The sequence below is a fragment of the Argopecten irradians genome, chromosome 12 (genome assembly GCF_041381155.1).
Source record: "Argopecten irradians isolate NY chromosome 12, Ai_NY, whole genome shotgun sequence".
Classification (NCBI taxonomy): Eukaryota; Metazoa; Mollusca; class Bivalvia; order Pectinida; family Pectinidae; genus Argopecten; species Argopecten irradians.
The window spans coordinates 37,792,851-37,806,892 of record NC_091145.1 but is presented as its reverse complement, the minus strand read 5'-3'; the positions used below and the strand labels follow the sequence as shown (position 1 = coordinate 37,806,892).

The 14,042-nt window shown below is 33.7% G+C and overlaps 1 protein-coding gene across 1 annotated transcript in view; it reads left to right on the top strand.

Moving 5' to 3' along the window:
* Nucleotides 1-6,365, top strand: part of LOC138304904 (uncharacterized) — a 50,260-nt gene extending 43,895 nt beyond the window's left edge. The window contains exon 4 of the mRNA XM_069245294.1: nt 5,157-6,365. Coding sequence (XP_069101395.1) covers nt 5,157-5,524 — 368 coding nt within the window. The 3' untranslated portion in view covers nt 5,525-6,365. The remainder of the gene's footprint in view (nt 1-5,156) is intronic.
* Nucleotides 6,366-14,042: the final 7,677 nt, after the last annotated feature.

The window sequence follows — 14,042 nt, the reverse complement described above, 5'->3', positions numbered from 1 at the left end:
CGCTTCCGGGTATTATGAATTAGGTCTGTTGGTCACTTACGAAACACCTTTAGTACAAATGTTTGCTTCAAAAAACATTTCGGCCTTATATTAATTATCTGCTGTATTGGTTGCCGTTACTGCTAGAACACTAACATATCATGCTTTATTTTGTTCTCTGTATTTATTTTCTTTTAACAGATAAAAATCACCCTTTTTAGGGTTTGCATACCTAACACGTAACAACATATGTTGATAACATGTTCAGTAATTCAGATTCCTATATTTATTATAATTCTATATTTATTCAGGATATCCATTCAATACAATATACAAATACACTCAATAGACTCACAAACACATGGACACATACTGTAAAAAAAACTCCTATATTTAACACATGCACGTACAGTATCTGATGCATTCAGATATATTCATTCCACCCTCCACATGCTTTCTTAACTGTTTACAAGCTGTGCATCATTTACACTCACCTATATATATACATTGTATATATATAATTTTTGTGTCGCCTGCTACGCAAGGGCGACACTTAGGTATCACTTTATATTTCGGCGTCGGCGTCCAGGAAATAGTTTCCGTGCGATAACTTTAGTATTTATTGTCAACTAAATTTGGTATATTGCTTTATATCAATGTGATCTCGGATGAGTTCGATAATGGCCGTCAATATTTGCAAGAGTTACGGGACTTTAAAATCGTGAAAACAGATGAATTCATGGTTTCCGCTCGATAACTTAAATGTTTATTGTCCGATTTCAACAAAATTTGCTAGATGTTTTATATCAAAGAGATCTTAGATGCGTTGAAACTGGTCACAATCCGTCAATATTTGCAAGAATTACGGGACTTTAAAATCGTCAAAACAGATAAATCTATGGCTTCCGATCGATAAATTAATCATTTATTGTCCAATTTAAAACAAATTTGCTTTATATTAAGAAGATCTCGGAGTGGTTTGATACTGGTCAAAATCCATCAATATTTACAAGAGTTACGGGACTTGATAACTTCCCCTAATTACAAATAATATTTTCAACTGTAAATAACTAATTTTTTGTGATGCTTTGCAGGCGACACATTCACTTCCGTGGAATTCTTGTTATTAATGATTGCCACACGGTTACATTATACATCCACACACATACAATAACAACCAAATATGAGGTGGGGGGGTTGTTAAAAAAATAAAAATTATGGATTTAAAAGGCTAAATAAAGCCAATGTGTGACAAAGTTATAACTTGATTACTTTTCCTCGTTTTCTCCATTCATTTTCAGATTCAAGTTTTACTTTTTCTTCTTTACTATTTGAAATATATTTTTGAATTATATAATGGTCTTTAATTGTGATGATAAAGGCGTTGATGCTTACTGAACTGTGTAAACATCTCATTCTGTAAATGTACAGCTTTACAAGTATGATGATTTCATAATGAAATGGATTAATCTATACTGCAACCACTGTAGTGTTTTATTTTTTGTAACATTGAATGGATTTTTTTCATATTTTACACCAAGTTTCATAATCTATATTGTCAAAAATTGTATTTCATTTTCTAGGACCCGATGGTATTACATTGTATAAAATGACTTGTTTAAAAAGTTATAAAAAGCAGTTTTGAACCTTTTCTTTCTCTAAGAACGTGTTGCAGATTGATAGGCAAATATGGATTACGAATTTGTTTTCTCGGTAAATCATATGAAGTAATTAATATTTTTGTAGCCACATTGTTATGATTACAATCTACCTCCGAAAATGTGATCGATATGTATCACTGGGTGATGATATAGGAATCAGCTTATTGATATGGTTTCATGTAGGCGACATATATTTCTCTATTTCACCATTACACCCAGATAAGCTATAAGTTAGGTATCAAAATGGTAGTTGTTATATATGTGTGTCAATAGCAACATCGACCCACATTTTGTGATTTCTGGACCGGAAACACCGTCGCTAATTCTGCCATTCCAATTCCATTTCCCGGCAATATAAGGTACAATAGAGGAAATACCTAGACTCCTGTTGTCAAGGAAACTATTCACCAATCTAATAAACAATGAGAGGAAATTGATTAATGATACATATATCCATATCACAATTCCCTTTACCTTTTTGTACCCCTCCCTTGATGACATTAACTTAATCAGATCTGAAGCAGCAGGGTCTGTATCTTAGCTACCGCTCAACCGGAAAACTTAGAGAGGAACCGGAAATGGTACCGAAAGGTTGTGCCGTTTTCCATAACCTCAGTTGTTAATTCTGTTGTAATAAAACCAATGTGACAGTCAGTAGTTTTTGTCACATCCATCTATGTCAGTTCCCGGAAACTGTGCTACCAATATATCCGATACAGGTGTCAAATGTCACAGCGGCACTCAAGTCGGAATGGTGATGGGCCCGGATTATCCGGAATGAGTTTTTATATAAATGACAATTTGTTATAAATATCTCGTGTGTTCACTAACAAACGTCACCGTTATGCCTACAGTTTGAACCCGAGCTTCGTATCTGCCGTTAAACCATTAGGAAACAGTTAATGCCACAGATACCAGAAATAGATGCACATTTAGAATATTTTAATGAATTAATTATTTTCTCCCTAAAAGTGTGAGACATATTGTTTTTGCTTCTTATTGTCATTAATTTCTCTCAAACGAGATTTGGTGGTTACTTATTGTTAGGTCCTTGTATTTGCTTTGTTTCTTATCAAGAAGCCTCTCATTTTTTAATGGATTTCCTCCATATATACTTACAATGGATTTAATAAGGTCACATTTAAACATAGGCAGTAAATATATGTGAATTTTCAATTTCGCAAATATTAGATTTCCCTATCAAAATAGTAACATCCCCTATCTATAGAATCTACATGTTTCTGTTCTTCCATTAACGCGAAAAGCTTGTCGACCAATGTTAATTGATACAGGTATAACAACACACGGGTTCGGCGGCAGATGATGATTGATTGGTTATGATCAAAGGTTTCATTTGATATTCTTAGAATTGAAATGTCAATAAAATACAATTAAATTGTTACCCCGTGATGGGTTATGGACAATAATTTTAAAAGATATTGACACACAGAATATTACAAGAAGCACACGGCCCCAATGTACAAGGTCAAGATTTTGGTAGAATTGACGTTGACCTTTTGTCTAGATACATGATTGTAAATGTTACATTTAGTTGTGGTGTAGACAATCATCGTTTTGATAATCGATTTTGAGAATTTCAAGAGCTCTATTGGAACAAATTATACTAAAGTTTCCTTGATTTTGACATTGGATACTGCATTGATATAGTATTATAAGTCTTGTTGTGGATAAAAGCAACATTTTGATGATGTATTGTTTTGATTATACATGTATATAATTTTGTAGAATGAATCATGAATTTGTGATACTAGTAATTTCAAGATGCCTAAGGGGCTTAAATGTACTTGCGTTGTAACGATCCCATGTCGTTAAAGGCTGCCAGAGGCGACTCTTTTACTATTGATAGCTTTTAATGTAGCATTTATACTTATTAAAGATGCTCCACCGCTGACAAATGGTATTTTTACACTATCAAAAACAGGAGCAGACGATTTTGTATTTTTCTTCAGTTAAAAAAGTTACTTACTTTACACCATTACCACCATTGAAAAGTTTGAGCTTCTAATTTTACTTCAAGTTAAAAATATGAAAAATAATTAATTGCATCCCGAAAAAATTCCGTGGCACTATATCTTATATAGAATGAAGTAATGATTACGCATGCACCAAAGGCAAAACAAATTATTTCATGTTAGTTTTTGTGTTAATTAGGCATATATATACACGATTAAACACCAATTATTGTTCAAATAATGAATATCACTTATGCTCTGTCGGCGGTGGAGCATCTTTAAGGCCACACCAAATAAAACAGTTGTTCTTCGGGAACTGTAGAAAAAAAATGGGTGCGAGCTAGCCATTTTTTTTTAATTTTCAATAAAATATTCATTTTCAGAGGCGAATTTTGCACCCTTTCATTGAAAAAAATATCTTAACAGCAATGTTATTGAAAAGAAAAACCCAAAAACAAACAAACAAAAGTTGAATGATTCAACTGAGCCCCTGTTCATATCAAATTTTAATCAAAGTGGGAAAAAACAGACTAGCTCTAGATCGAAACTTTGATTCGCAGTTGGAAATTACTTGTCTTAAATTATCTAAGTTTATCGATGAAGATGCCTGTATTTCAATTTTATTATACCCTTATTCAATATATCTGTTATTGGAAAAAAAATAATAGGCTTTACATTGAATTAACATTCAACAGTTTGACATTTTTCACAATTATGTATAATGAAGTTATGTACTTAATTTTCATTTCATCAGAAGTACTAACTTTAGAACATATCAGACCTGTTACAGTATTAATCACAATGTAACTAATCTGAGAGAGAGAAAAAAGTAAAAAAAAAATGAAATTAAAATTTGATTGATTTATATTTATTAACTATAGTTAATTTTATTATTTTATCAACATATAGTCTACATCAAAATTCCGGAAAATCAATCCCCTTTAAAAACACATGATCCGGATCCATTTTTACAATTTGCCGAAATGGCGGCCATTACGATTGCAAAGTTTTTGACGTCCATGGATAGATAGGCGTATTAAACATTAAAAACGTGAGTAAATCATTTACAGTTGTAAACAGTGTTTGTTTTTGAAGTAATACTCACTATCTATAATGCACAAAATTCCTTGAAAAGTCAGATGATTGTTTAATAAGCAGCCGATCGACCTCAGACTCAGCTGTAGGCTAATTCACCTTTGTACGTTACACACATGAATGTACGCATATGACTGCTGATGTTGGTCAGAGAGTATTCACACCTCTTTTTTACTTCATTATCAAGCCATGGCTAGTGCTTTACGGCCTGGTTTGTAGATATGGCTAGGATTAGCAGATTTAACCGTATGGACACGTCTGAAAAAAAATCTGGATTTGCCGATTTTTTTGAAGGTGCGCTGCAATTTTTTTTATACTTTTTTTCTCAACTTAGACGAAATGAGCGGGTTTCCCGACGAACAACTGATTAATTTGGTGTGGCCTAAGATCAAGGTTTTAAAGTTAACTTCATGAATATCTTTTTTTAACATTTGCTTTCTATTTACAGGAGACGGTTCTATGGGGTTCAGGATATACCTGTGCAAAGAGGAACGTTGTCTGTATGTATCCCTCCCTAACGAATCCGGGAACCTCGACCTCCTTATAGGGAACTCTTCGTTAGATTTCAAAACAGGGCGCCTGACAACTGACTTTTCGTCCGAGTTACCTGAGCGGATCGCGTCGTTATTTATCCTCGGTGTCCTGACTGCCCTCTGTGTTCCACGTCCTGACTCGTGGGTCCCAGGCATGGCAGTATCTACTGGTTCTACTACTCATCTCTGTTTGAATACTTCCGTTGTCGGACGCGCATGTGGACTTCACGTACGAACACCATCAAATGCATATCGCTCCGCAAAACGAGCTACACAGAAGTAGTTCCAGATTGGACACTGTGGCGACGGCGTTGCCGTAACATCGCAAATTTGCATATTTAGAAAGAAAAGAAAGTCAGAAACTGACTTTTATTCGGCTGTCAATGAAAAGAATATTGATTAACATTTAAAGTTTTGTTTATTTTACCTGGGGAACCATTAAGCACATGTCGTAATGATATAACGGAATGTCCAGAGAACGACACACAGCCGTTTATTAGATAGATTATTGTGGAAAAATGATGTAGTTAATAGAAAATGTCTAGACAGTCGCTGATTGCACTGATAAAATATTCATCTGAAAGATGATAACTTGGAGATAAAAGCTGCACAGGTGCCACTAAGGTCTACACGTACCGAAATACAAGCCAAGGCTTCCCTGGTTAGGAACACAGACGAGATTGCGACCACACGGACAGATCTCGACATCTTTCTGTACCGCACACTCCGCTCCCTCGGCCTTTAATGGCTCACAGTGGGTACTCACAGTTCTTTTGTTCTTCAATCGGGAAGGAAAGTCCGGATTTCGCCTACCGATCGGGTTGTCTGGTACATATTCGTGGATACAGCACTCGTCCGGGAGACAGGGCGGATTACATGAGTAGATCTCCTCTAGAAACCCCTGGTCTATTGGATATGGCTGAGCAAAGGCTGACAACGACTGTAAACGGAAAAAAAACGTTAAAAACGTTAACATTATGTTTTTAAACCAATATTATTGATCTAAACTGTATCATTTTTTTTTAATTTTGTTCGTTCGCTTGCCAGCTTTAAATTCAATCATATGCACTGTCTGATGTACCATCCTTCTGTCGTATTACTTAATAAATTTGAAGGTAACTCAATACCCGGGTGTTCATTATAAGAATACCATGACTCTTATTCTTGAAAATATCTTATCGCCAAAATGTTAAATATACACGGTACCCATATTAACTATCTATTGACGCGACAACTCCTCGCACTTAGATATGACATTTTTTGATATTGTTCATATGTATAGGGAATTTATCATCAAAGGTCATAATTCTGAACACAAAATTGGAATCTTAAGATCGAATACTTTACTGAACTATGCAAATATCGAGGTATGTGCAGCCATGGTATTGCAATTCTAGATCCATACATTACCATGGCGCTAGTAATAAATCACTTTATATTCCCATCAGCTGATTAAAACTATCTGTTACATTGTATAATAATTATGTTGTAAACGCAATCATGATTGGCCAACTATTCATCGACATAATGAATATGACACGCATGCACTAAGCAAAGTCTGAGATAGCACCCGACGACCCTTAGTAACCACACTTCTAGACAGTGGTTGATAATGTGATCATGTTAAAATTTACCTATTAATCTTCGTGTTATGTTTACAATAAAAAGTCGGCCAGGAAAGCCAGAGTCCGTGTTATGATAGGGTATTATAGCAGCATATGACCAAAAAATCACTTGTTACATCTATGATTGTCAGCCAATTACGATAGTCATTGGTTCATGTTTAACTATGAAGACAAACGATACGTGTAAATTATGTCTGGTATATACACTTCATGGAGAACAAAATCCTGTCAACAATCGTATAGTTTGCTTGTACTTTGAAATCTTTACCAGCCTTGCAACATGATATTAAGGACTTCTTTGGCAAATGAACATTTTTAACGGAATTTTACAGGATAAATGGTGAAATGGTGACAAATAAAATGCATGACGTAAATGTTTTACTGGACGCACTGATTGGCCCGTTCATTCATGTCATAAGGTTATATTAAAATATAGCATATTTAAGAAATGTTCATTTCATATTGAACTTTATGAAACGAGTCGAAGAATTTTTTTATTTTCCTAGCCAAACATTAAAACTTTGAAACGACTTTCGTAAAATCTTATATAGAAAATGAACATACACTTAGATACCTTTTATCACATAACTAAAACAACATAAATTTGAAGAAAGAAAAAATCTCAATATCAAAATGTGTTGCAAAAATCCTCCTGAGGCCGCCATTTTGTCACGACGTCTTCGAATCCTGACGTCATTGTTTAATGACGTCACGTCATGACGTTGCAATGGAATTCCAGCCAATGAAAAACGCTCTAGGTTACATTACTCTAGTGACATATACATAGAAAAAGTGCATGGACGAGGTCATTGGATATCAGGCGGAGTATGTGATAAATATGTGTAATAACACTATTGCAATATTAAATTTGTTAAACTCTTTAAATGAAATTAGAATTCAGTTCTTTTGATTAATTTTAGATTACGTAATCACTCATTTTATTTTATTCGTGACGCTTAACACAAATTTTGCAATATGTTTTCATAAATTTCAATTCTGAACACTTAATAAAATGGAAATTAATAAAGCATTACCAATTTGTTAGTCAACACTTGCAGAAAAGTATTAGCATGTGACCTTTACTGGTACACATACTGTATTAATGGCGTTCAGAGATACACCCTAAGTTAAATCCAAAGCGAAGAAAGGTCCTAACACATAACACCAACATCTATAATCGTATCATATATTCTGTATTTCAAATATGTTTTTGTATCTATAGGGGACAATTTTACGAAACCATTAAAAGGATATTTCAAACCATGATTTACGAAGAAGGAAATAGGACATTGATCCCTTTGGTTGGTATTTTCCCCATACCAGCTAGATCTACTGTATAACGCCTTGGACTAATCGCATTTAAAATGGATGCTCAGCGAAAAGGGTTTTACAGCTACATAAACGTTTTGTTAAATCTTTATAAAGCATAGTTCATAATTACACAGGGAGTTGACTGAAAGGGCCAAGGTTATAGATTTAAAGGTTAAGATCATGTTACATTTTGTCTGATAAACATTATTTTTATTACATAATGAAATAACGTTGTACAGAGATCAAGGTCATTGTGCCAGAGATCAATGTCAATGAGTCACTGTCCTTGATCTTAGCCTGAACAAACAGCATTTTAATTGCTCTTACGAGATGAGACATTTGTCATATTATTATGAAGCTGTTAATCTGCATATTGTACAATAATCTAAATAGAAAAAAATCAATATCTCCATAATTCAATATTCTACATCCACATGACGTTAGTGTATGTTATCTCCCAAAGACTTTCCTTTTAGATCTCATAATTGATAGATAATGGTTTACGTATGGAACATGTTTATCATCCACTCGTCACAATGACCTGTACGTTGACGTTAAGTTAATCAAAGTTGTTAACCAGAAAATAAACTATAATATCGGTACTTTGTTAATGGTTTCTATTTCAAAAGATATAGGTGACTTTCGTAAAAACAATTAAAAAAAATAAGGAAAGCATGGTGAACACAGCTAGCTTCTCGATGTATCAATTAAGATAGAAATGCAATCATTTATTGTCAATATGATTACTTAATTATGTCGACAGTATACCAAAGAAGATAAGAAAGTTGCTGGAGCGAGCCATAGGCAGAGTTTGTGTATGTGTTTTATTGCAAGTGTCATCCATGGAGAAAGACAACAAACGCGCGATTTATATATGTGCAGAATCTTAAATTGGTGTTGCTCGTAAAAGCAAGAACTTCTCAGACATTTTTCATCACATAGTTATACCAACTGACATTGAAAATATTTGTAAAACCATAATTTGCTGCAATATTCAGCAGAGACGGACATTTTGGTTCGCCGACCTCTAAATTCTGACGTCACTTCATTTTTGTCCTGACACCACTTTATTGACACTATAACATCACTTGTTGACCATATGATATAACAATTTGTCACTATAACATAAATTGGTGACCATATGATATAACAGTTTGACACTATAACATCACTTGTTGACCATATGATATAACAATTTGTCACTATAACAAAAGTTGGTGACCAGATGATATAACAGTTTGACACTATAATATCACTTGTTGACCATATGATGTAACAATTTGACACTATAACATAAATTGTTGACCATATGATATAACAATTTGACACTATAACAAAAATTGGTGACCATATGATATAACAGTTTGACACTATAACATCACTTGTTGACCATATGATATAACAATTTGTCACTATAACATAAATTGTTGACCATATGATAGAACAATTTGACACTATATCATGGACTGTTGACCATATGATATTATCATTTGACATTATATTATAAATTCATGACCATATCGAATTTGTATTTGTGATATTTGATGGTAACAGGATAATATCAGACTCTTTCATATGTAGATATGAAGGATAGGGATTTTCTATCCGAGGGTAACAAACACAAAATGTTGTAAAACCCGAGGCTTGCCGAGGGTAGAATATCCCTATCCTTCATATCAACGTATGAAAGAGTATTTTTCTCTCATACCTCGACGTTATATTGCAACTTTACTTTTATAACTTTCCGCCATTTTGAAATAAATTGGAAAAAACACGCGAATGCATGTCAATACTCATATATGGAAATATGCGTGATATTTTCAACGCAAATCCCGTTGTTTTTATATTTTAAAGTAAATGCAGCCTACTTTCTGGAAAAAAAACTAAAATTGCATCGAGAAATAAGAATTTTGTTGACGCTGTGACGTCACAAGGCTTTATTGCATCAGTAGCCATGCAATACAGCTTCATGGGACATGAGTGTATTGCCTTAGACCAGCCAGTATTACACGTGTAGGTATGAGAGAATATAGTGTATGCAACCTTAGGGCAGCTCCAGTGTTCCATACACAACGCATTGTCCTGTTGGTGTTATTGCACTTTGTATCTATAGAGATTGTTGCGTTGCCCTTAAGATAATGTTAATGGACTCCGCTGAGATCACTCAGGAACGGTAACTCTGTGGTGGCGCTAGTGTTCTATGGTCCATAGCGATTACAAACAATATGACGGCAAAGCCTTGTCGAAACTGGGCAATTCCCAAATTGAAAGCGGAATTGAGAGCGAGAGGGGCAGTGGTAACTGGTCGGAATATCGATTTGATAGAAAGGTAATGGTATTGTTTTCCTGATATATTTTTGAATAGTATAATATATAATTTAAATATCGTGCGGATTTTTTTCAACGCTACACACCAAAGCCAGACTCGGATTGCAGTTTTCCTACTTCAGACGTACGATGTAACAGTTATTACATTGAATATGTCTGTATCCTATTGCATTCATACCACCTTTCACGCAATCAAAACACTGTTCAATCTCTATACATTGTATGGATGTAATGCTATATGACAAACTACACTTACAAGGTAACATACATGATTCCTGTCCAGTGTCAGGAATCAAACCAGAGGTTGAGCTCTGGGCCCAGTTGTTCAAAAGATGATTAAGCTGATCACAGTTTAACGACAATTTTTTAAATCAAGATCACTATTTTCTGGTAATACAAATTTTACAAAGTTTAACAAGAATCTTAAAAGCTCTTTTCTCCACTTACTTGATGAGTTTAGTGAAGATATAATCATAAATTTTACAGTAAATGAGAAATGAAAATTTCACTAATCCAATGATTGTTGTTTATTACCGTTACAATGCTTGAACAAAACTTGATGTCAAATACATTTTAATTGGATCTAATAACAACTCTTTATTATTATTTTGTAATCCGACAACGAGGAAACTTTGTTTACACTTCATACAACCGAGTAGGCTAATGACCAGCATATAAGGATCAGTCTTGAGACAAATAGAAGACCGAAATAGTTTTTTTAGTATAAAATTCAAAGCAAATCTGTCATCTGTGAAAAGTTAAAATGTAAACTAAATAATTAAAGTTTATTTAGATTATCATATTTATTATTAAAGGTCCACTACCTTCTTGGACCAACACATAAAGGCTTCTTAAAAAACATTGATAACAATATAACATCAGAAAATATACACCGATGGCCTAAGTTGAGATTACAACACCAAACATATGCAAGATTTCCTGTGTAATATATGATAACAATGGAGAGTCATTTTGCTGTTTCATAGTATTTAAGACGACGGCGGGAAACATAAGACAACCCGCGTTATGAAAATAAACAATTTAATTATTTTAATCAAATTGTTCAGAAGGTGATGATACACATTAGTAACTTTCGCAACACTAAAAAATATTTTTTACATTCCCATTTTAAAATTTAAAAGCCATTTCGAAAAGGTAGTGGGCCTTTAAACTTAAGTTACTTAACTTAAATTTCATTGTTGGCATGTATATTTTTCAGCTTTCTTATAACTATAACCTCCGGCTTGAGAAAGTTAGTGGGGAGCCTGTAAACTCAGAATGTGAATGTCCGGCAGGAATGGGACCACACAGTACCTGCAAACACATTGCTGCTGTTTTGCTTATGCTTGAAGTATTTACAGGTATTTCATCATGTCAAAAATAATTTAAACTTTCAATGTTAAAGCAGTTACAGCACATATCCTGCTACTCTGAATTGTCACTTCAGTTCAACAGCTTTTCATAACATTTTTTCTAATTATAAGATTTATATGATATTCTTATAACAAATTGAGGAATGACAACATGTTTTTATAGCTCAGTCTCGATTTCGGTATCATTTAAAAAAACCTGTAGCCCTGGGTGAACTTGAGTTACTTATCAGCACTTTAAATTTGATAAATATATATATAACAGAGTGTAACTGAATTAAAATACTTAATTTTCTTTTAAATTAATAATATAACTTATTTTTCAATTATCTACTATCTAGATTCAGGAGAGATCAGAGTAGAAAAGTCCTGTACAGAGAACCTTCAAAACTTCCACAAACCCAAGTTTCAATATGAAGGCAAGTACTTAGCATTAAAATACATTCTAGTGTACACTTATATTAATTCCCCCTTCACTATCCCTATCAAACAACTGTTGTTGCTGGAAAAGGGGATGTTGCTAGAGCAATTATTGTAAAGCAAATCTTGATCTGTATGTGTAAAGCCAAAATAACAGTTTATGATTTATATTGTGTGTATACCATAAGTGTTGGACTTTCTGGGTAGCCATATATACATGTATAATTATGTATATGTGTAAGGTATATCTGGGTATATGTACAGGTTACACCATGGCCAGACTTGCATGGTAATATTCGACCACGTCTAATTTACAGTCCTGTTTTAATGATAATAAATGTTTCCCTTCTTCCAGGAAAGCCTGTTCCATCTGCAGTCATACCGACTAAGATATGTTATCCTGATACCATACTAGATGATCCAAGACCATTTAAATACCGAAACAACCCTGGATACACATCATATGTTCATAATGCTACAATCAACTATTACTCACAATCTTCAATGGATATGGCCATGAGATATTTGATTCCAGTTGCAGATTTACAGGTACTTAATTTTAACACACAACTTAAATACTCATTAATACTGCTGCCCCTCATTTACAATGCTTTTGAGAAGGGATGGATAGGATCACCAAATGAAATATATTGATGATAAATACTTGATCACAGTATGCAATTCACATTTGTTTCTATTACATATGCAAATTACTATATCAATTTTATTCTATATTAATTAATATATATAAATTCATGCATATAAATAAATATTATCATGTTAAAATAACTGCAAAAATTCGTAAAGACCAACAAAGCACTATTTATATGCATACAAGTTTATTCTCTTGTATGGTGTGGAGTTCTTGTAATGCTTAAATATCCTTAAATGTATTACAATAGCAATTCTTAATCTTCTTATCAAGACAGCAGTTTAAGACTATGATTACCTAGAACTTCCATTCACACAACACATGGTTGATAGAGCACAGAAGCTAATTATTAGGGTCTTTAAAACAAAACACCGATCTTTTTTCTAAAAACAAAAGTATAAACATGTATATTGGGAACATTAACACTCCACCGAGTCAAGATGTGTAACTTTTTCCTAAGATATAAATAAAAATGTTCTTGCTTCTATATACGGTATATGTTGGACATGTATATACAATGTATCTTGAAGGTATATGACTTGACATAGAGGTCTTTAGACTTACCAATATAAATATATTATTATTTGTAGGTAACGGAGAGACAAGCACAGGACATCCAGAGTGACACAAAACTACAAGCAAAGTCACAAGCTTGAATCCATAATAGAAAGTGGAGGATTACTGCTTCAAAGTTTGGGGATGTGACTCACGCTACCTCAAGACGCAACATGGAGAAATTGTGTTCATCCATTCTATCTTCGAAGCCTATTATCAAAAAATCTGTGTTTCATGGAAAGGCATACGAGAGGAAGGCAATTACTAAGTTTGAACAGAAAACTGGTTTGAAGGTAAAAAATGTGGACTTTTTATTGACAAGGACTATCCATACTTAGGTGCAACACCTGATGGAATCATCACAGAAGAAGACAAAAAAGCAATAGTGGAAGTAAAGTGTCCATACTCAGGAAGAAATGAATCCATTAAACCAGGACCTCACTTCAACTTCCTTAAATATGATGAAAATGGACAGATTGTTCTAAATGTACATAGCAAGTACTATGACCAAATTCAGGGACAGATGCTTCTGTCAAAGCA